This window comes from Pseudopipra pipra, chromosome 23 (assembly GCF_036250125.1).
Source record: "Pseudopipra pipra isolate bDixPip1 chromosome 23, bDixPip1.hap1, whole genome shotgun sequence".
Lineage (NCBI taxonomy): Eukaryota > Metazoa > Chordata > Aves > Passeriformes > Pipridae > Pseudopipra > Pseudopipra pipra.
This window is the reverse complement of record NC_087571.1, coordinates 7069723-7091344: the sequence shown is the minus strand read 5'-3', so window position 1 is coordinate 7091344 and position 21622 is coordinate 7069723. Positions and strand designations below refer to the sequence as shown.

The 21622-nt window shown below is 54.2% G+C and overlaps 1 protein-coding gene across 3 annotated transcripts in view; it reads right to left on the bottom strand.

Annotated features, from left to right (window-relative positions):
• Positions 1-21622, bottom strand: part of BCL9L (BCL9 like) — a 64797-nt gene that overhangs the window by 5494 nt on the left and 37681 nt on the right. For 2 of the 3 annotated variants that reach the window (XM_064634817.1, XM_064634819.1), the window contains 6 exons: positions 7610-7973; positions 5856-5978; positions 4497-4707; positions 3658-3742; positions 945-3321; positions 252-512 (listed from right to left, as the gene is read on the bottom strand). In XM_064634817.1, coding sequence (XP_064490887.1) covers positions 252-512; positions 945-3321; positions 3658-3742; positions 4497-4707; positions 5856-5978; positions 7610-7910 — 3358 coding nt within the window. In that variant the 5' untranslated portion in view covers positions 7911-7973. Of the gene's footprint in view, positions 1-251; positions 513-944; positions 3322-3657; positions 3743-4496; positions 4708-5855; positions 5979-7609; positions 7974-21622 lie in introns of those variants that run through there. The other variant, XM_064634818.1, reaches the window with a different exon arrangement.

Below are 21622 nucleotides of genomic sequence, written 5' to 3'. Positions count from 1 at the left end.
AGAAGGATGTCTCAAGCCAGACTCGCTCATGTACTTCCAGAGAGCACACCCAAGCCAAAAGCTGATGGGCAGCCTCAGCACAGGGCAAAGAAATGCACAAACTATTACCAATGAGGGTGAATTTAAGCTATTTGACATGGCAGACAGGAGGAGAAGAGAGTTTCTAATGCCTCCTCCACCTGCTGCCTCAGGCTCACTGGCAGCCATGAGACGGCGTGACCTCTTGCAAGCCCAGCTCCAGTAGTATGTACCTGACATACTTCCAGGAGGGAGCATAGGCCTGTCCGGCAGCAGCTCGTCGTCAGAGGTGGCGATGGTTTTGATGGCATTGTGGTAAAGTGGTGTGGAGCTGGGCATGGCATACTTGGACATCTGGGACATCATCAGTGAGAGTGGGTTCTGAGAGGGGGATGGATCTGGAGAGGAAGTAAAAGGCATGTTGGGATTTATGGTGCTAGAGGTGTTACTGGCTGGTGCGGAAGAGCTGCTCCGAGGCCCAGAAGGGAGAGAACCTGCAAGCAAGAGAGAGACCAGCTTAGTACTGTCCACACGCCTACTATCAGAGAGCAACCCTGTCCCTTCCTTCCAATGGCAGTGACCAAAGGAGTTTGCAAAACACAGAGCTGGCCCAGCCCAGTATGCAGAGACCCTGCTCCAGAGCAGTGATAGACTTCCACTTCAACCTGCTCCTGACTGCCCAGCACAGACACAGCTTTTGCTGCCTTATCACAGAGCGTAAGCAGTAAAAGCTGCTCTGCCCACCCTCTCATCTACCTGAAAAGGCCCTGTTTGGACTCCTGGGAAATAAACTTGCTCCATGAGATGCCACACACAGGCATCTCTGTTTCTTCTTGCTCCTGCGAGAGCTCACAGGCTGGAGAGAAACACTGTCCGCACACTCACCAAGCACAGACATGCACTCGCATGCAAGACACCCGGCATACCCTGATCCAGTGCTCCCATGGAGGCAGATGAGTTCATGCTGAGAGTCTGCTTGCTCTGGTTGACTCCTGGGCTGGGCATGGTGGCTTTGGGAGATGGTACCCAACCAGGGGAAGGAACAGCCATAGAAGGGGACTTCAGGCGGCTTGGTGAGCCGGTTGGAGACCGCACATTGAGAGAGGAGCTCATCACCTGGGGGGACTTGAGGGGCCCTGACTGGTTTGAAGGTGGCATGCTGACCATCTGTGAGGGTGTCTGTGGGGACTTGAGGTTGGCAGACGGGGAGGTGACCAGCGGCGAGTGCACCTGGCTAAGGGTGGGAGACTTGAGGTGGCCCATGCTGGGGGAATTCATCTGGCTGATGTTGATGGTGAGGTCAGAGGGCCGGCGGCCAAGCCCTCGGGAAGGTGCTGGGTGCATGTTGGCTAGGTTTCCCCCTGGTGCGGGAGTGGGATTGGAAGCTGGAGGCAGAGGGATGTGGCTGAGCCTGGTGGTGCCACTGATGCTCCCAACGGGCATGGTGCCCTGCTCAGGGTTGAATATGTCCGAGCCACTGCCCATCTCCTGGGGCATGTTGGGATAAGGTCCTTGCCCGCTTGAGAAGCCTTGCTGCCCTTGGTTGGGGAACTGGGAGGGAATCATCATTTTCTGGGGCCCCGTTAGCATTGCACTACCACTGCCATTCTGAGCCCTCGCCCTGGCCAGCTCCTCAGGGCTCATGCCCTGGTGGGTCATCATCTCAGGGCCCCTCATCTTCTGCGACATCATCATCTGCTGCTGTGGGGTCATCTGGACATTGAGGTTCATGTTCATGTTCATGTTGACATTCATGTTCATGTTGAGGTTGCCAGGGCCCACGGGTGCATCCATGTCCCGAAGGCCTGATTGACTCATAGGGGGGCTCAGCATCCCCCGAGTGCCTGCAAAATCCATTCCCATTGGGGCACTGCTCAGGCTCTCCCCCGTTATCTGGCCAGCAAACATGGATGGATCCATCTGCCGGTGAGCCTGCATCATCCTCTCCATTTCCATGCTCTGGCTCATGGAGTTGCCAGATATTCCCATGGGCCTCTGCATTGCCACTGGGCGTTTTTCCATGAGCTGATGCCGTAGAATCTCCTCCCTGGCACGAGGATTCATAAACCTTTCTGGGTCCCCTTGCCCTGACGGGTAGGGCAGGGTGCCCTGCGGAAAGTTCCCGGGGCCTCCCATAGGAGACATATCATCGCTCCATCCCATGCCAGGCCTGACTGGTCTCTGCATGGCATTCATGGGCCCAAGAGCATCCAAGGGCATGTTCTGCATCCCTCCAAAGCCAGAGACTCTCTGCATTTGATTCCCAGGAAACCGTGGCCCAGGAAAGGGTGGCCCTCCCCGCAGCTGCATAGGGTCCTGCACATCTATGGGTCCCCGCAGCTGGCTGCCCATCCCCGGCGGCCACGGCTCCCCAGGCTTGCTATGGTAGGGTGGTGGGGGCCCACGCATCATCATGCTCCCCATCGACTGTGGGATCATGATCTCCTGCATGGGCCGGCCGTGGATGCTGATCTGCTCCTCTTTCCGTCGCTTTTCCTCATAGTACTCTTCCTGCAGCTTCCTCCAGGCCACTTGCTCCGGTGTCAGGCTGTCCTGGTTCAGCCGCTGCATCATCATGTTCATCTGCTGCCCCATGTCAGCTCCGGGGTGGTGCGGCACCTCGTGTTCTAGGCTGGGCCCACCAAGGCTCTGAGTCTGGGATATCATGGACTGCAGAGGCTCTTCATACTTCTTCATGCTGGCAGAGGGTGCAGGGGGCTGGGCAGGGGTAGCCTGTGGCTGAGGGGCAGTGCCACCCTCACCTACATTTTGGCTGGACTTGAGGAAGGGCTCGGCCTCCCCACTGCGCAGCAGCAGACGCTCAATGTCCCGCAAGGTCTGCAGAGAGCGCTCTCGGTGCTCCAGCTGCTCCTTTGAGAGCCCTTCCGAGTTCATGGCGTTCCTGGGGCCCAGGCCTGCCTGCCCTGGCATCCCTGGACCCGGACCCTCTCCGAGAAGGCTAGAGCTGGGGGCGGCAGAGGAGTCCACTTGCCCAGGCTGCATGGTGCTGGCAGACGCGGTGGGTGTAGTTGGGTGGTTGTTTCCAGGCTGGTTGCTGCTGCTGTTGTTCCCCAAAGAGCTGGGAGTCAGATCTCTCCGGACATCTTCACTTGTCCCTTCCTGAGGTGCAGGTAAAGGTGTTTGACTGATGGTCTGAGGTGTGGGGGGTGGAGGCTGCGGTGGGGGAGGCTGCGGCTGTGGCTGACTTGCTTGAGGGGCTGGTGGCTGGGACTGTGGAGTGTTGGCAGCAGGAGGGTTAATCGGAAGTGGCTCAGCAACCCCCAGCACTTTAGGAGCAGGTGCCTAGCAGAGAAAAGGGGAAGAAACTTGAGAAGTAAAAACCCTAGAGAGGTATTCTTCCCTGCACCCTGCAGGAGACCTCTCTGGCCCGAAAAGTTGCCTCATGGCAGTTCATCTTCATTCCTTACAGGAAAGATGTAGGCCCTACTACATGCCCTGGGAATGCACAAGCTGTGGGCATGGCTGTGGGGCTGCCCAAAGAGTTTCCACAGCAAAGCATCCCATGCCACTGAAAGGGCATTCTGGCAACCCCTTCTTTCACAACTGAGCCAGGGGCTGGGGAAGGGTAGCAGTTGGCAGCACATGCCAACTGGAGCATTTGGTTCATAGCTGGTATACCTGGTCTAGCTTTGCCCGCGGGACATTCTGCTGATGGTAGGCCAGAATGGAGTCAGCTCGGCCCTGCAGGACAGCTTCTGCAGCTCTGGGGAGAGAGCACAAATCGCTTGAGAACAGGCACTGTGCCCCATCCTACCCATCCCCAGCTGCCACCTCCGCTCTTCAGTCCTGCAGAAAGAGGGAAATCTCTGGAGGTCACTGAGAAGAGTGAATGTTCTCAGAGCCTTCCCACCTGTCCTGCACATGTCCCCTGAGGATCTCCAACTGACGATCACTTGCCCTGAAGTTTCCCTCTTCCCATGTCCTGTGACAGGCTTTGCCTTCTGCCTGCTGCCCTAAGGTGGCTGTCACCCAGACGCTCTGGGATCTTCCGCACCAGACCTGTGGTACAGCAGAGCTCTAAAACTAAACAGACTAAGTTAAACAGACTAAACTAACTACACTGCTATGACCCTGTGGCTGAGACAATGCAGGACAGAAGGGAGGAATTGTGTGGAGAACACCCAAGGGGTTACATGACACTCCCAGAGACACCCACCCCTCAGATACTCCTGAATCAGCCCAGCAGCCTGCACTGCTTTGGGTGAATCATTCGTTGGACGCTGACTAGATGTGCTCTACAGCAGAGTGCAGCGCCAGGCATCGCCAGGAGGAAGTGGGCATCTAAGTCCAAGTTCGCCCACCCGTGGTGGCTGCCAGTAAACCTCATGAACCTCAGGGGGTTCCCACTCTGTGCAATCAGAGACACACAGGTCCCTCCAGCTCTTCTGCACTCCACTGCCGTGTGCAGCGGACAGGTGTGACAAGGCCTGCCGGGACGGACGGAGTTTACCGCTTACGTGTTAGCAAGGTGCGTTGTAAAGACGTAAACGAACTGTGACGGCTGCTTCCCTGCTCCGCCGCCTCCGCCTCCCACAGCCTCTGACCGCAAGCCGGGGGCAGCACCATGGGGCACGCCGGAAGCGCTGCTCTCGCTCAGGTTCGGCAGCGGGTTGGACCCTGGGCCAAGCTGTGGGGCCGTGGACATCGCAGGATCTGCTACATTACAGCCTGCGGGAGCAGAGGAGAGCGCGGGAGCGCCGGGACGAGCCGCCGGCAGGGGGCGGCCCCGGCCCGCCCGTCCATCGCCAGCCGCTATCGCAGGAGACCCGCAATTAATATTAATAAGCATTGCAATTACCAGGGGCATGCCCTGCCTTCCTCTCCCTTCGCCCCTCAACGCAACTGGCTCCCTGCTCCCCTCCAGCTGCCTCTCCCCACCGCAGCCGCTCCTGCAGCCCGACCCTGCCACTGCAGCATCTACACAGGAGACGTCGCTGGGAACCTGGTGCGGGGACACTTCCAGCCCCTGCCCCCGGGCAGCCCCACCGTGGCCCACTCCCGCCACGCAGACCTGGGAGCAGGCTGTGACAAGGGAAGTGGAACTATCCCTTCCCACACGGGCTGTGGAGTGTGCTGAGAAGCACAAGGGAACATTATGGAGAGGATGGTGACAGTGCACTGGCAGCTCTCCTTGCTTTCCTACACATTCATGTTCTCCATCAGAGGACACGGGCATCTCCTGGGGCCCCACAGAAGAAAGTAAACTGAATAGTAGATACAAAATGTCAAAGAACATCTATGTTTCTGGAAAACAGGAGATACCTATAGTTCATTGCCCAAAGCAGTGCACAACTTGGCCAGCTCAGCCCTGCCTGAACCACTGTCAAGACCCCAAGAGCCTCTTCAGACTCAGCTGCCTTTACAACATATCTGCGGAGAGCCGGGTAGATGGCCTGGCACAGACTTAGCTGCTGCAACAAGGGCAATGCGTGTTGCAGTCTGGCTGCCATTCTGACCAGGGTGGGCATGCCCGACCAGAGTTAAGCTGGGCACACTGTCAAGATGGCAATTCTGCTGATAGTGTGGCCAGAGCAACATACAGCAGGGACATTCAACCTCAATGCCTTTTCCTCCAGCATCTCAGTAGCATCTTCACAAAGATGCTTCACAAAGTGAGGTCCCACATCTCACTACATGGCAAAAAAAAAATTCTCACAGCGCAAGGAGCACCAACTGTGATGCCCCCCCCCTCACCACACACCCGGCTAAGTGAGCACACACAGGCAAAAAGGTGCCAGTGTCACCAGCCCTGCTGAGCTGCAGGAAGGATCTAGCTTTATTCAAGCTTGTGAGCTGGTAAGGAGGCAGTCACTCACTGTGTGCATTGCTGATGGGCTTGTCGTCTTCTTCGCTGTCTGGCCCAGAGCACCACTCATCGCCGCTGTATGGCTGTTTCCTTTCCAGCACGCACCGTCGCTTGCTACGGGGAGCCACCTCACCTGCAAAGCGACAGAGCCATCAGAGGTGCTGAGGAGACCTGGCAGGGACTGGGAAGACTGGGGTCCTGCCCAGCTGCATGCTGGCAGTGCTGACCCAACAGGGATGCACTGGGCAAGAAGCCTTACACCAACATCTGCCCAGTGCTGCTTAAGAACCTGAAGCATCTGCTCAGTCTGGGCTTCTTGTCTTTGCAGCCAGATCTAGTGGGACTCCAGTGTGAGAGCCAGAGTTTCAGAATGAGGTGTATTTCTTACTGCCTGAAAGGAGTCTGCGAACACAGGACATGTCCACCTGCTGTTCGAAATAGGAGAGCTTTGGGCATTAACCATAAATTTAAAGGGTCTGTGATTTAGCAATCAAAACCTGAATATAGAATGGAATAGTGCGATCGCATCCTTTGTAGGAACAAGAGACAGACTCTGCCCTTTGCTGATATCAATCGGGCAGGGGCCTTCATGCCCTCTGTAAACTCGTGCTCCCTCCATTTCTCAGATGGGACTGATGCAGCTCAGAGAGGAAGTGGCTTGCCTTAAAGGCACTGAGGGACTCAGGGACAGCAACCAGACACAGGATGGATAACTTCCAGTCCCATGCTTTAACTAATATAACATTTTTTGCCCTCCTTGTTTTACATCATCTAGTGGTTTCCAGGCCATATTCACATGATCTATCAGTGCATTACGAACATAGGAGATTCGAGCATTTCTGACCAAGCCATTTAAATAATTTTCTTGTGGTAGTGTGGGCTACGAGACAGTTCTTGGATAAAGCTACAAATGCTTTTGATCAGTGGTGTACACTTACCCCTGCAACTCCAGGTACCATCTACTTGTTCTACCAAGGCATGGCTCTGGCCTAAGCCAGTCGCAACACAGCTCTGGCTGTGAAAGCAAATGCTTAGGGGCACAAGCCATAACAGCAGCTCTGCGTCTGGGGACTGGGTTTGAGTCTCCGTTGGAACCAAGGGCACCACTGGGATTTCTCCTCCCACCACCCATGAGATGCTCAAGCGTCCCATGGAGCCATTGAGCACAGAGCTTGGTGGAATGCAAGAGGCTATGGGGAAGGCTGGCAAGGACAGGAAAGCCAAAGGGTTTAGAAGCACTGACTCAGCCCTTTTCCAGAAGCCACATGCTGTAACACAAGAGTCATCCATCGCTGACAAAACCACAGAACTGTTCAGACAGTGACCCTCACAGCACCTCCTTGCTAACCATGACCGAGTTGTTGGGCAGCTGCAAGAACACCACAAAGGCAGCTCTCTGCCAACAGCAAGGAGACAGAAAACAACTCAACTGAGTCTCAAGTTGAAATTCTGCACATTGCAAAGCAGGGGCAGTTTCAGTGAACCACACTGTTGCTTAGCTGGCCTCAACAGCCCATGAAAATCAGTCCAAGATTCTGGGTGTAATAAAGAGTTTAGGGAGTGAAATGCAAAGCTAATGAATGCTCAGCTACCCTGGTCCCAAAACTGTGAATGTGACAAGCAGTGATGCAAAGTCACACAGGCAGCCAGGACATGGACAGAAGAGAGCACAGAAACTCAAAATGTTCCCATCCCAAGTCCTGCCAGGATGCCTGGAGCAACTGAGGGGACGACATGCTGAGGAAAGGTTTAGGAGAGTGTTACCTTTTGATTCTGTGTCCTGTGATGGGGTGCTGACTTCTCGCTGTTCTCCAGAGTCCACTGAGATGCTTCTCTCCCGTTTCACCTTGCCCTTCAAGGAGCTGAAGTTTGGGACAGTGTTCTGGCTGTTTTTCAGTCCAGAGTTGCCAGGGGAGATCTGAGTGGCCTTACTGCCATGGCTGCCTGCCCCCACACCCTTCGAGCCCAGGTTACACGTGGGTGCTTGGCTCACATTGTGGTGCTGGGCCAGGGCACCGCTGCTGCCTGCCTTGCCATGGCTGGGCAGTTTGTTGTCAGGGTGCATTGGCTTGGCTAAAGCTTCCCACAGCACCAGTGGAGGGAGCTCCCAGGCCCTTCGGTCAGAAACCTGCAAAGAGAAAAGGGCAGCGAGTCACCACGGTGCCCCTCACACGGGTGCAGCTGCTGGGGGCACAGCCCAGGATCAGGGCCCTGGGGCTGCTGCTTGGTTGCAGGGCCAGACAAAGCCCATGGCAAGGCACAACCCAGAGCTTCTCATGTCAGGAACGAGCACTGGCCCCTTTGAGCAATGGATCCTGCTCCACAGTTAGTGACATGCTGACTAGCTGTAAACTCCCATCAGGCATGGCAGACTTGCCAGCATTTCAAGGCACAGGCATGGACACAAGAGCCCTAATTTCCAAGGCCACGATGAAAAATGGGTGCTCCATGCCAACCTGGCCCTTTAGCGAGTGAAGGATCCTCACAGCTAATTTGCACATGTTCCCAGAGCTCAGACAACTTTGTGACCCTGAACAGAAATCTAGTACCCTACTGGTTTCACATACCCCTTCTGCTGCTAAATAAATTTCCTCTGCCTTGCAAAACACAAAGGACACAACAGAGCAGACAGAAAATGGTCTTGATGCAAGCCTATAAAAAGAAAACTGGGATGGAGCAGGGGATGAAGGAGGTTAAGGCAACTGAGAAGGTGGCAGTGGGCTGCAAGGCAAGGGCAGAGCCAGGGTGTGCAGGCACTCATCAGACAAGAGGTATCCCTGCCTCTCCCAGGGGCCTGAGGGACCATTCCAGCTCCTTCTCCAAGGCCCCGGGTGACGGAACGTCCACTTCAGCGGGAACTTCCAGCCCAGCAGGATGATGCAATGTGCCACAGGCCTGCCGGGATAGCAGGGTGAGGCTCTCCTGCTCCAGACCCAGACCAGCTTTCTGAATAGCCCTGCAGGCTGAGGCAGAGCCTGGAAGAGAAGAGGATGTTAGGGCAGAGCACGGAGGCTTCTGGGCTGGGGGACATGCATGCAGATAAGCAATGCTGCAACAGCCCTCCTTGCAGGATCTAGCTGCCTTGGCAGAGTCTCTTGGGCTTGCACTAGGAATATTCCCCTTGGAGCTCTGCACAGGCATTGGAGATGACTGGGATGTGGCTCCACATCACATCATGTATTCTGGAAGGCCACTACCAACCCTTGGTTTAACACACAACTCTGGTAACTGCACCCTAATCCTAACCCTGTCACAGTCTTTTTCCTGGGAACTAGGAGGGAGGGAGAGTAAACCACGTGTTCATGGAAGCTGAGGTATTGCTCTCTGTTTGCTCACATCCGCTATATGCTTTGCATGACACCCCCACAGTGCACTCAAGAACCTTTCCTGTGCACAGGCAGAGAAATTTCCCAGCACACAGGAAAGGGTGTTACTGGGCCCAGGGTCTGCTCCTCCCATCTGGACCATGCAGGCCAGATGCTGTGCACAGATTTCTTCTGCCACCCAGGGACAGGAAGCACCGGCTCCGGACCAAACCCCACATCTCTAAATAGCACTGCGAGAGCTCAGCACACTGCTCCTGGCTTGCCAAAGGCAAGCCTGGAGACACCATCAGCAAAAGCCAAGTGCTCACTCTGCCAGGGCAAACCACCGCACCCTTGCAATGCAAGCAAAGAGGGAAGCACACTTGGCAAACCCGTAATCCCTGAAAGGCTGCAATCGCCACAAGGCGCAGGCTGCAGCTTGCCATCCACCACCAGCGAGTTCTCTGCCTGAAAAAGGGTCTTCTCAGCACCTGCCTCCCTGCGAGCTGAGCCGGGGGCTGCTGGCACGTTGCGCAAACAGCAACCAGCGCTGAGGCACAGCCCGCCCAGGCATTCCTCCTTAGTTAGTGGGATCCTTCGTGCACAGCTTGGCCTATCACCACTTCCTAACTAGCGAGTCACTCCCTCCTCCTTTTCCTCCGCCTCCTCCCCACGCACCTCGACAAGGCTCTGCTCTAGCCTGGAGGAAGATGGTGAGCCACAGCACTGATTAATTTTCACAGCACATAAGGGAGTTGCTAGCCCTTTAAGTGTCAGCCAGTCTCGCTTGCTCGCTCTTGTTCTCTAGGGACCTATTAATAGCAGCTGGAAAGATCACATCACTCTCTGGATATTTATACCCCTCATTCCACACCAGGAGAGATTTATGTCAGAGCTGCCGTCCCAGTGCCTGCCCAATTGCTCTGTCAAACCGCTCGCAGGGGGAGGGGAGCCGAGGAGGGAAGGAGACATGGAGAGGGCAAGCGGGGAGGAGGAGAAGGTCCATATGGCACAAGCTGCAGCGTTAAGCACACACGCTGCCCGCAGCCACTGGCTGGCCAGCCGCAGGGAGCCTTCAGCCCTGCTGGAAGAGGCTGCTGCCAGACAGCATTCCAGAAAGCAAGCCCTGCAGCAAACTCCCGCTACTGGTGGCCCAGAGGCCCCCCCCCCCGTGCCGCACTCGCAATCCCTGCAACACGCTGCACCACAGTCCCGAGGGTCACAAACCCACTGACTCAACGGTGCCACTAAACCCGCTGAGGAAGTGCTCCTTTTCCATGGTAGGCTGGGAGATCCAGATCTGCCTATGGCAAATCTGCACGGGTACAATATCGTGTTTGAAACAGATCCCAAAGTGCTTCACCGAAAATGTGAGTGCTCAGCAGCACTGCAGCACAACCCTAGTACAGCATAGCATGAGCAGAGAGAAAGAAGCCCAGGGCCCTGCAAAGCCCAGGCCTGCAGAGTCCAGAGATGCACCCCCTGTCCCTCTGGTTCTCAAATGACACTGCAGGGAACACACATCTCGATCACGGAGGACCTGGCAGCCACCAGGATGAAACCTTCAGGTGCTGCCTGCAGCATGGATGAGCCTCACTGGCTGGGAGGTCCCTCCAGAACATTACATTTTTGGGACATTTATCTTCTTCCTTCATTTTGGACTAGCCTGGTGCTCCAGGGAAGACATTCAAAATCTTGCCTGAGGCAGGATGGAAAGCCACCCTGGGCTGACAGAGGGCCCTGGCTAAACCTTGGAAAGCCCTTCTCTTCTAGTCTCCACTCAAAGGGACCACACTCTTCTCACAATTCCTAGTGGGACAAATGCCAGAAGCAGCTGCCTGTGGATTCTGCTCTGCTTTTGGGAGCAGCAACAGTTGGATCTGTTGCAGATGCATAGTGGGGATCCACCCCAGCCTCTCATCTGTCTGACTGCAGCATGACGATAGGCATCTCGATTGCTGTAAGCTCCTTCCACATACCCCTTCCACACTAGATTTAAACTAGATTTCAGCAGGCATGCCACACATCTGGGCCACAGAAGGTAATTACTTAGAAAGTAGATACACTGACACCAGGAGACAAACAATCCAAAACATCTTGAAAAGAACATGACAGAAGATTGCACAGAAATCTGTCTTCCTCTGCAGTTTAGCAACACACCCATTCCAGCCCAGTAGTTTTAAAGACAAGAGCAAACTTAATTCCCAGTGGTTAAAGCAAGGAGCTGAGACTCTTGGGTTCTGCTCCCGGCTGCCACCAATTCCACTCGTGACCCTGAGCAAGATGTCTTGTTTCTGGGTGCCTTGATTCCCCCATCATTACATGGGGAGATAACCCAGCCTACCTCATGCAGGGAGGGAGGCTTACAAGGTACAGTAAGTATCTGTTGAATGAAGGGCTACATCTAAATGCAGAGAGTGTTTGCGCCTGGTACATCTGAAAAGCCACAGCTTTAAATCAAAGACTGGGACCTTAGCAGACAAGAAACCTCGAACCAAAACAACAAAAACTGCTTTCAGTAAGCCTCCGTCAGCACGGTCTGAACAGCAGCAGAGGGAGAGCAGGAAGAAGCTCCAGGCAGGAGAGACTGAGCTGACATATTCACAGTCCGGGAATTGCTAGCTGATAGTTCAAGAAACCTGAAACCCCACTGCCTCCCCAGAGGACTTTCTGGTGAATCATGCTCCTGCTCCCTCTGATAACACAGATTCCCAACACTGCCGCAAAGAATGCAGAGCCTGAGCCTGCTGCCAGCCCTGCAGCTTCCACAGCTGGGAGCTGGCTGGCATTGCTGCCGTGCTATCCCTCTTGGAAGAAAGGGTGAGAGAGGAAGCCAGGAAAATGGAGTCAAAAAGGAAGGCTCTTCACCACACCTCCCTCCTATTGGATGCTGGGAAGAGCTCTTGTGAAACCCAGATGACTACCAGGTTATGCATACAGGGCAGACACCAGAACCCCAGCCTCCTGAGCTGTGCGTGCCCAACAACCCAACGTGCCCGGCTCACCAACACCCAACACACAAGACAGGTCATGACAAGGTGATGCAATGCACAGAAAGTTGCCCAACTCCTCTCTGTCAGCCTGTCCAGGAAGTAACAAGACCTGGTTGCCACTGCAAACACCCTCTAAGCACATCACCTATGCTGATAAACAACCACAAAAATCCTCCAACCACAAGCTGCAATCCTGGACAAGCCCAATCCAAAACCTCCTGTGGACACCACCACAAACTCACATTGAATACCTTGGCTTTGGCAATGAGGGGTCCTAAGCAAGCTCAAGAGCTTCTTGAAGAAAGGCAGAGAACACCACGAGAGACCCCAAAGACCCACTGAAATACAACTCACTCCAAGTCTGGATGAGATAGCGGGCACAAGACCCACACCAGTCCTCCCAGGGTTAAGAGCAGAAGGGTCAAACACCTTAAAAAGAAAACCATACTATGTCAGTAAAATCAGCGTATTTCGTGGAGGGGAAGACTACCACAAACTTTCTAGAAACAAGATTTCTGAAGCCTGAGACCCTTGAATCATTTCTGATTTTGAGAGAAGACCAGAATCAGAAACTTGACCTTTTTCATGCAAAAATGGTTGTTCCAAAACAATCCTTTTTGCAAGACCATTCAAGAGGTTTTGAGCCTGTTCCAGTGAGAAACAAAACCCTCAAAACCAGTAGCAAAACAGCACTGCTGTCAGCCAGCCAGCTCCAGCCAAGAGGCAGCAATGGGCTTGAACAGCCAGATGAGCCTGAAACCCACTCGAGCCCAACCAGCACAGCTCCAAGATCTCACACTGTTTAGTGACCAATGACTGCAGGATCGTCTCCTGGAGCCCAGTACAGAACATTTGCCTGAGCGTGTTCATCCCCAATGAGAACAGCCTTAAACCAGGCTGCTACTGCTAAAGGTGTTCTCATTTGACCTTTGCTTTGGCCAGCTGGACTTAGAGACATTGGAAGGCAGGGAGTTCCACTGGGCAAGGCTCTGCCAAGATGTTTTCAAAATGTCATGAAATTGTCTTGCTCTTATACATCAGACTGATAGCCTGGAGAAGCCCATTCTCACTTCTGTTCATTTCTTGGATCCTTCTCATGCCATTTTAAATAGCAGATAAGGTGGTACCCTTGCCAGGTGTATGGGAGGGTTCTAAAAGACCTGCAGAGAGAATCTAATGTTCTGTTGAATCCTAGCAGTCTTCAGAGTCATTTTGGCAGGCCCTGCTGATCTCCTGCCATTTGGAGTTGTCTCAGGAATGATGCATTTCTGTGGGGCTGCTTGGCCACAAGTCTCAAAGGTCTTTAGTAGGACAAAACCTCAGATTCACGTTCCCTACCACCTAGGGACAGACATCCCATGTAACACGGTGGAAGCTGAGGCTCAGAGACAGTGAGGTGAATTGGGAATGCCACTTGCTTTCTGTCCGGCACCCTACTACATTCCTCCTGTCATAGCTTTAGCCCATCGGTGTTAGAAGATCTTTTCCTAGCCCTTCCTTATCCCCAGTTCAACAGCTTCTCCCACTCCTCCCCTCCTTACTGCAGCCCCAGCCAGAGCCTGGCTTCCTGTCCTGTGCTCAGGGAGTCTCCAGGTCTAACACCACATTTGCAGATCTTTCTAGCTTCCCAGTCCAACTGGCACGCTCCCTACAGAAACCCTGCATGTGCCAGACATTACTCGACAGTCGCATGTGGCTCTATTGAGATGATAACGAGGAATTATTTCATACACGGGCTCATGGGGCTTGCTGGGGACAGGTCAGCACGGGACGTGCAGGAAGCTGCAGGTGCCCACATGCGGGGCAGCACAGCCACCTGCACACTGGGGAACAGCATCTAGTAGGTCAGGGAGCAAAGCCAGAAGTCTCTTCCAAAGGTACTGCTGCTGCTCAGGAAGCTTCAGTTTCCCCCAAGGCAGGATCTCATCCTGCAGTATGTGAAATCTGGTCAGGAACATGGGCTGCTGTGACAGCTGGACACCCCCACACAGCCTTCAGCTGTGCTGGGATTCACAAAGACAAGCTCATCTGTATATGAAGGGAGCAGTTTCCCTGTGAAAACCATTCTGGCAGATATCACCACAGGCTGCAACACAAGGCCACAGCACAGACCTCCTTGGGCAGTTGCTGCACGGGATGAAGAGACCTCCTCACGCCATTCCCACTGTGTTTGTGCACTAAAGCTACTGGGATTGGATGAGTAGTGCTAAAAAGCCTTGCTGGTGAGCTGTGCCTCACACTGCTCTCTGCTACACCAGCTCTCCTGAGCAGCAGGGCTCACAGCTGAGACCTTGAAACCACAAATTTCCCAAAAGAATCACAAGGGAGACATGTCTTGCTGAGGGTCACACGTGTCAGGTAAATGGCTGATGCGGCTGAGCCTATCAGGACAGTCTTTCAGCTGCATCTAGAATTCAGTACCTGCTTTAGGATCCTTTGGCAACAGCAAAAGAAGTTCATGAGATGCAAGCAGTGTGCAGGACTGGAACTCAGCAATGCCAGAGCTTCACAAGGAGCTTCCAAGCTTTAACACAACAGTTTCTGCTATTATTTTTAGCAAAAAGTCTCTCTGCAGGGCTCTGTGACAGACTAGCCATTGTCAGCAGGGCCATCACACTGGGTCCCTTCCCTGCCCACTGTCTACAAGCCAGAGACGCAAGAGTTCCTGAGCACCCCAGGGGCTGCTGCCCATGGCTGTTCCAGCTTCATGCCGGCTGTCCAAAAGCACCAGGAGATTTTCTGGGGTGTCACACTCGGTGCCCCACCTCTGGGCCTGAGGCCACTAGGTGTCATTGTCACCCAGGGATGCACAGCCTGGCCAGGGCTGAGCACGGGCCAACTTGCTGCACCTCCCACCAGCACAGAGGCACTCTCGGACCCCAGGCTTCCTTGGCACCCCAGCCCTCACACCGGGGCCTCCGCGGAGTGCAGAGGGTTCTACTGGGGAGCAGAGCCACGCACCATGTGCCTGTAGCAGATGCTTACTCCACTTTCTCAGATAAAGGCAGTACAGAGATGTCTGTTGCACACTGAAAGAGAGGGCTAGGCATCCCATACTACCTTGCAGAAAATTTCCACAAAACACTAGCTCTCCTTTGAGCAAGCTCAGGTGACTTTCCAGCCTGAAGAAGGGCACAGTCTTTGCAGACAGGGTCCCAGCAGGAAACCCTTGTGGAAGGGACATCCCTACCACCTCTCAGCACCATGTACCCCAGCTGCACCACATGGTGCATGCCAGCATGCCAGCAGTGCAACAACCTGGTTTGCCTTTGAGGAAGCTCATGACAGAGAGCTGGAGAAGAGTTGGACTCCTTTCCTCCACCCAGTCCTGGCACTAAATGCAACATACAAAGGACACACCTGCACAAAAAGAAGAGGTTGGAGCACCTGCAGACCTGCAAACTGCCTGGATTGCAGCACCACATCTGTGCAACTGAGCACACACACGTATGTACCCCAGCACACCTGGGGAGAGGGAGCTGACAGAGAAATGAGGGGAAGAGGAGGAGGCAAGGCTGGTTGCCACAACACCTTGCCCCCCACACTGCCCTCTGCCAGCCCAGACTGCAGAAGAGATGCAGAGAACTGCCGAGCACTCCTCCAGGATTATAAATACCAAGCGCGGCAGCAGCAGAGCCTGGGCTCTATATTTAAACCCCAGCTTAGGTCACTTCCTTTTCCCAGCAGCTCCCTCCAGCCCCCACCCCGTTGCCTCGTATTTGCATGCCATCGTGACTAAGGCACATGGGGTGTAAGGTCAGAGGGGAAGCGGCTGTGCAACTGCCTCGCAGGAAATTCCACCCTGGGAAACCTTTCACCTTCCCCAGTGCAGAGTGGATTGGCACGGGCAGCAGAGATCTTGCTGCTGAGTGGTGGCAGCTGCCTGTGGGCAGTACTAGGACTCCAGTGCTGGGCTAGAATGGAAGGGAGAGACCTTGAGGAGAGGGGAGCCACTGCTCCCCATCTGGCTTTACCATCAGTCTGGGCTAGCACTGATCTGGAGAGAGGTTGCCCCACTGTGCACCCCAAGAGAGCAGTGCTCTACCCCCTCCCCACACTTTACCTTCACCCCCAGAAGCCTCCACTGCACCTAAAGCTGAAATTCCCCAGCTTCTGCCACTTGAAGGGTGCAAAGAAGCACAGCCTTCCCCACAGACCTCCAAGTCCCAGGGGCTACTCTGCCCTTCCACAAACACTCCCACAGCATATCGAGCTCCTCCAGAGACACAACGCGCTAACCCTGACCCAGGCCTCCAACCACCCAACGGGAAACAGGCAGAAAGAGCCAGAAATCATCCCGTTTCACTAACTGCAGCCCTCTGGGTCAGGCAACAAGCCTCCTGTGTAGCAGCAGATGTACACCCACAGATGGGGAGAGGGCCCAAAGGCAGCCTGTCCTGGGGCTGCTCACAGAGAGCCCTTCTGACCCACCAGGAGAGACAGGTCTTGTTAACTTACAACTGGCCAAGTAGGCAAGGGCTTCTGAGGCTCTCAGGAAGCTTTGGGGTTTGCAGTGGTCCTTGCGGCCAGAGCCCAGGTGCCCAGACTCGGCCAGATCAAGCTCTGAAGCATTGTTTGCACTAGGTAAAATCACTGGGTACAATCACAAGTTCTCCCAACTCAGCCCCTGGCCCTCCTCAGTCAACTCCAGTTATACTCTTATTTAAGAAACTGAACCTATTGAAAAGTTATTGCATCAACAAGAGACCAGGATACAAATGACAGGAGAAGAGTGCCAAGGCTACTGAGTGGGAGAAGAGGAGATAACAGATCTTTTGGAAGCAGGGTAGCTGTTTAGGTTATGATATAAGCAATTTGGTGTCAGGATGTGCAGAAGAACTAATTGGTGACTTTCACGCAGTGTCTATTAGGTTTCTAAGTCCTTGGCTGTCTGGATTACCAAGCCATTCTCCAGTCTCTGAGCTGGCACGAGACATGCCAGGGTCAATATCCCTGAACACCGACATCTAGAAAGTTTCCCATACAGAGTCTTGGCATGCTGGCCAAACAGCTTTTCCTCTCCATCATCCCACAGATTCTGGAGAGGAAGTCTGTGACAGAGCAGGGGTGCTGATGGAGCCCTGTAACCCCTGGAATCAGCTGACAGGGAATCACACACACCAGAAAGCTGTGGAGAAGCATCACTGCTATCAAAAGACAGGCAATGCAGAGCTGGCAAGCAGAGCAGGACATGGGTGTCCAGCTCCTTTGGCCAGCAACAGGGTACTTGTTGTCCTCTTTGGCACATGGACACTGCGCTCTGGCTCCGAGCCTGCACCTGCAGGGAGGCATGTCTGTGCCCTCCAAGGCTGTGTCTCCACCACAGGAACCAGAAGCCACAGCAGACCCCGAGCAGCTCGTTTGCCTGAGATCACGTTACGGGACAGGAAGGAAGAAGGCACTTTGATCAGCCTGGAATTGCTTTAAACAGCTTCCACACAGATACCTCAGCCATTGGAATTAGCCCCCCAAAACCCCAAACATCCCATTCCTAAAGACATGTCCTGCTCTGGCACGCGCATCAGGGCAAGAGCAACCCAGCCACCGACAACCGTGCTGGAACGAGGGCTGTTCCCAAGGCAAGGTCACAGCAAAAAGAAGCCTGGAAGAAGGCAGAGAGCCTCCCTATGCCTTGTCAGAGGAAATCAAGGCTCAGCAGGGCCCTGCCTCTCGGGTGTACGCCTTCACCACAGGCGCGTGCTGGCTGTCCTCAAAACAGCAGCAAGTGGCAGGTTTGGAGGCAGCTGGCAGAGACAGGCTGGTGCTCCCCTGCAGCTCCCCTCCTTGCACTCAAGAGAAGAGGGACCTCCTCCACCTGCCCATGGGACCTCCTGCCTCAAAGACCTGAGACAAGCTCAGTTGTTTAGAACACGGTGCTAATAACACCAAGGCTCTGTTGGTGTTATTCACTTAAGAGCTAGACTTGATGATCCCTTCCAACTCCAAATATTCTGTGATTCTGTAATGTATGCCTGCCCTACAGCCTGCTCCTGGCAGGCAGAGGGTTAACGATGCCCAGGGAGCCGCAGGCAGCCTCCTCCTTGCCCTCTAAGGAACAATGGAGCCATTGTGGAAGGCCAGGCAAGTGTGGGCAGATCCCAGGACTGGCAGTTGCCCAACTGGGTTCGTTGTTACTGCCAGGCTCTCTCTCTGCCTCCTCAGGTAGGAGGAGAGCGGTGGCTCCTGGTCTTTCCTGTGGGCCCTGGAAGAACACAGGACCAGCCCAGCCACAGGAACACCACGCCAGCGTGCCCGGTGGCCCTGCTGAGAGCAACTTCACTCCTACCAATTTGTCTGGGTACAAAATGCAGTCAGACAGCCACCAGCACTAAGCTGCCAGCTGACACCAGCATGCAGCAGACCAGACTGTGAGCCGGCTGCTGAGCGCTGCCAGCACTGCCAGCACCGCACCTGGGTCTCCAGCAGGATCAGCTGTGCTTCCAGGATGTGCTGGGGGGGCTGCAGCAGCAGAAACTAGGTTTTTCTCACCCCAAAGTCAATGCAAGTGATGACCTGTGACCTAGAGCTTCTGGGAAACTCAAGAACTCCTCCACATGACACACAGGTGAGAATTGAGAGCACATCTTGGGGGGGAGGGGGGCACAACAACAGTGACTGTTTTCCAAGTCTGAAAGTGTGGGAATAAGCAAGGAAGCAAGCAGCTCCAACATACTTCCACTCTCTACAGATTTGCATCTCCCAGGCCCAGCACATCAATGTAAAGAAAACTTGGGGATGCTCTGAATTCACACCCTCAAGGCACAGACCTGACCCCTGGCGAAGTGGCAGCACCACTGGAAAGTCCCACACTGAGGCAAGGCCAGCACTCTGTCATGCTCCCAGACTTTCCAGCAGAGCCTTGTGCCCCCTCGGGCATGGAATCAGGGTACACAACAACAAACTCGGCTCATTGAGGCATACACACTGAGCATCTGTGTGAAATGCTTGGCCAAGAACCTGACTCTGGCCGAATAGCCTGACTTATGAGCCACCTCCAACATCACAAGCAACTCCGGCTGGTCCACGGGTGCACAGCGGTGCAAAGACAAGTGGGAAACAGCTCTGTACTGCTCAGCACTGCCTCTCTGGGACTCCCATGCTGGGCACAAGCCGGTAGGCAGAGTGCAGCTCCAAACATCTGGATTAGTCTAAGTCCTGACAGAGGAAAGGTACAGCCCAGGTGCATGCTGTGCGTGCCACTGTGCACAACCACCACAGCTCAAGCGCCACGGGATCCACTGCCTATCTGGGAGGGAGATGTGTCCTTTTCCACTCAGTGGTGCAGCTGCTTCCCCCATCTCACAACTAGACCCATCAGCAAATTTGCAGATGACACCAAGTTGGGGGGGACTGTCGATCAGCTAGAAGGCAGGAGGGCTCTGCAGAGGGACCTAGACAGGCTGGAGAGTTGGGCTGATTCCAACGAGATGAGGTTCAACAAGGCCAAGTGCCGCGTCCTGCACTTTGGCCACAACAACCCCTTGCAGCGCTACAGGCTGGGGACAGAGTGGCTGGAGAGCAGCCAGGCAGAGAGGGACCTGGGAGTTTGGATTGACAGGAAGCTGAACATGAGCCAGCACTGTGCCCAGGTGGCCAAGAAGGCCAATGGCATCCTGGCCTGTATCAGGAACAGTGTGGCCAACAGGTCCAGGGAAGTGATTCTTCCCCTGGACTCAGTGCTGGTGAGGCCACACCTCGAGTGCTGTGTCCAGTTCTGGGCCCCTCAGTTCAGGAAGGACATTGAGGTGCTGGAGCAGGTCCAGAGGAGAGCAACGAGGCTGGTCAAGGGACTGGAGCACAAGTCCTATGAGGAGAGGCTGAGGGAGCTGAGGTTGTTCAGCCTGGAGAAGAGGAGGCTCAGGGGAGACCTCACTCTCTACAACTCCCTGACAGGAGGGGGGAGCCAGCTGGGGGTTGGTCTCTTCTCCCAGGCACCTATCAGTAAGACGAGAGGGTTGGGTCTTAAGCTCTGCCAGGGGAGGTTTAGGTTAGATATTAGGAAGAAATTCTTTACAGAGGGGGTAATCTGGCATTGGAATGGGCTGCCCAGGGAAGTGGTGGCTTCTCTGTCCCTGGAGGTCTTTAAGATGAGACTGAATGTGGCACTTAGTGCCATGGTCTAGTAACCACAGTGGTGTTGGACTTGATCTCAGAGGTCCCTTCCAACCCAGCTGATTCTATGATTCAATCTTCCCATTTTCAGGAGTACAAACACAGGCCAGCACAGTTCCCTGATCTGGCAGCACCAACTCTGCCAGCAGTACCCATCTCCATTTCTTTTTTATCCAGTCTCCCAGTGCCTCACACTCACTCGGAAATGCCACTGCTCCCTAATTTTGCCAGAGCTGGGCTGACAAGCAGCTTGAACACGCTCACACAGTTCCCCAGGTTTGCACCCCAGTTCATGCTTTCAGAGGTGGTGTCTTCTTCCCTGCAACTCTCAGATAGCCACTCTGTCAGTTCTTTACATGTCCCACCTGAGGGCTTTCTTCCTTGCTCCCAGATCACTCTCCCCCATTGCTGGTACTCAGCTCCATGAAGGCCGCTTCAAGACATGCCAGACAATTTAAATAAAACACTCTTTCAGACCCCAAACAGGAGGCTGGCTGCTCTTGAAGAAAGGACTGCAAATAGAGCTGTCACCCCACTGCCGTGCTCCCCGCTTTGCGGCTAGCTCTGTTTAACAAAGCAGCACAACCCACAGATGGATTTTGCTTTTCCCTAAATGCTCAAGCATGAGGGCCCAAGATGAGGGCGGGTAAAAACATCTGACGGCTCTGACAGGGCAGGGTTTAATCTGCATCTCTTTACAAGACTGCATGCCTGAAAGAAAACACAATATCTCCTTCCAAAAAGGAAAAGGAAGAATCTGGGTAACCTCTGGCTAAAAGAGAAAGGGGAAAAAAAAAAGAAAAGAAAAGAAAAAGAGAAAAAATGAGGGCAAGAGAGACAAAACAATCTTTGTCCTCATTTTGCTGGTCACGCAAGCACAGGGCAGTCACAGTACCCGCTGCCCCAGCTTGGACAGTAAATAATAACCACAGCTAGCCCAGTTTCATCGAGGCTTATAGGAACCAGGCTCCATGGTCTAGGGAAAGCTGCATCCCTGCGCTTAAGAAAGAGGTAGAGTATAAATGGGATTTCCAGACTACACTGATAATTGGCTCACAGAAACCAGATAGGACAGCACACCCTCAGAGGTCACTGCTCGGCTCGACCATGTTTGCTCCAGACACTGTCCCTTTAAACTTGGCTCCAGAGACCACACAAGGGTTAAAGCTGCCTATAAATATCTCTTCTCAGCAGGGCTGCTGCTCTGAACCCTCCAGCCATCTGTTCTAGCTTTCCCCCATCTAAGACTCTAACATCTGAAACACGCTCACAATTCTTCGGAGTGCTCCCAAAAATAGCCCAGTGCCGTGGCTGTGTCTGTGAGTGCATGTATGCCCTGTATGCCTGCGCCTGTGCCGGCACAAGCC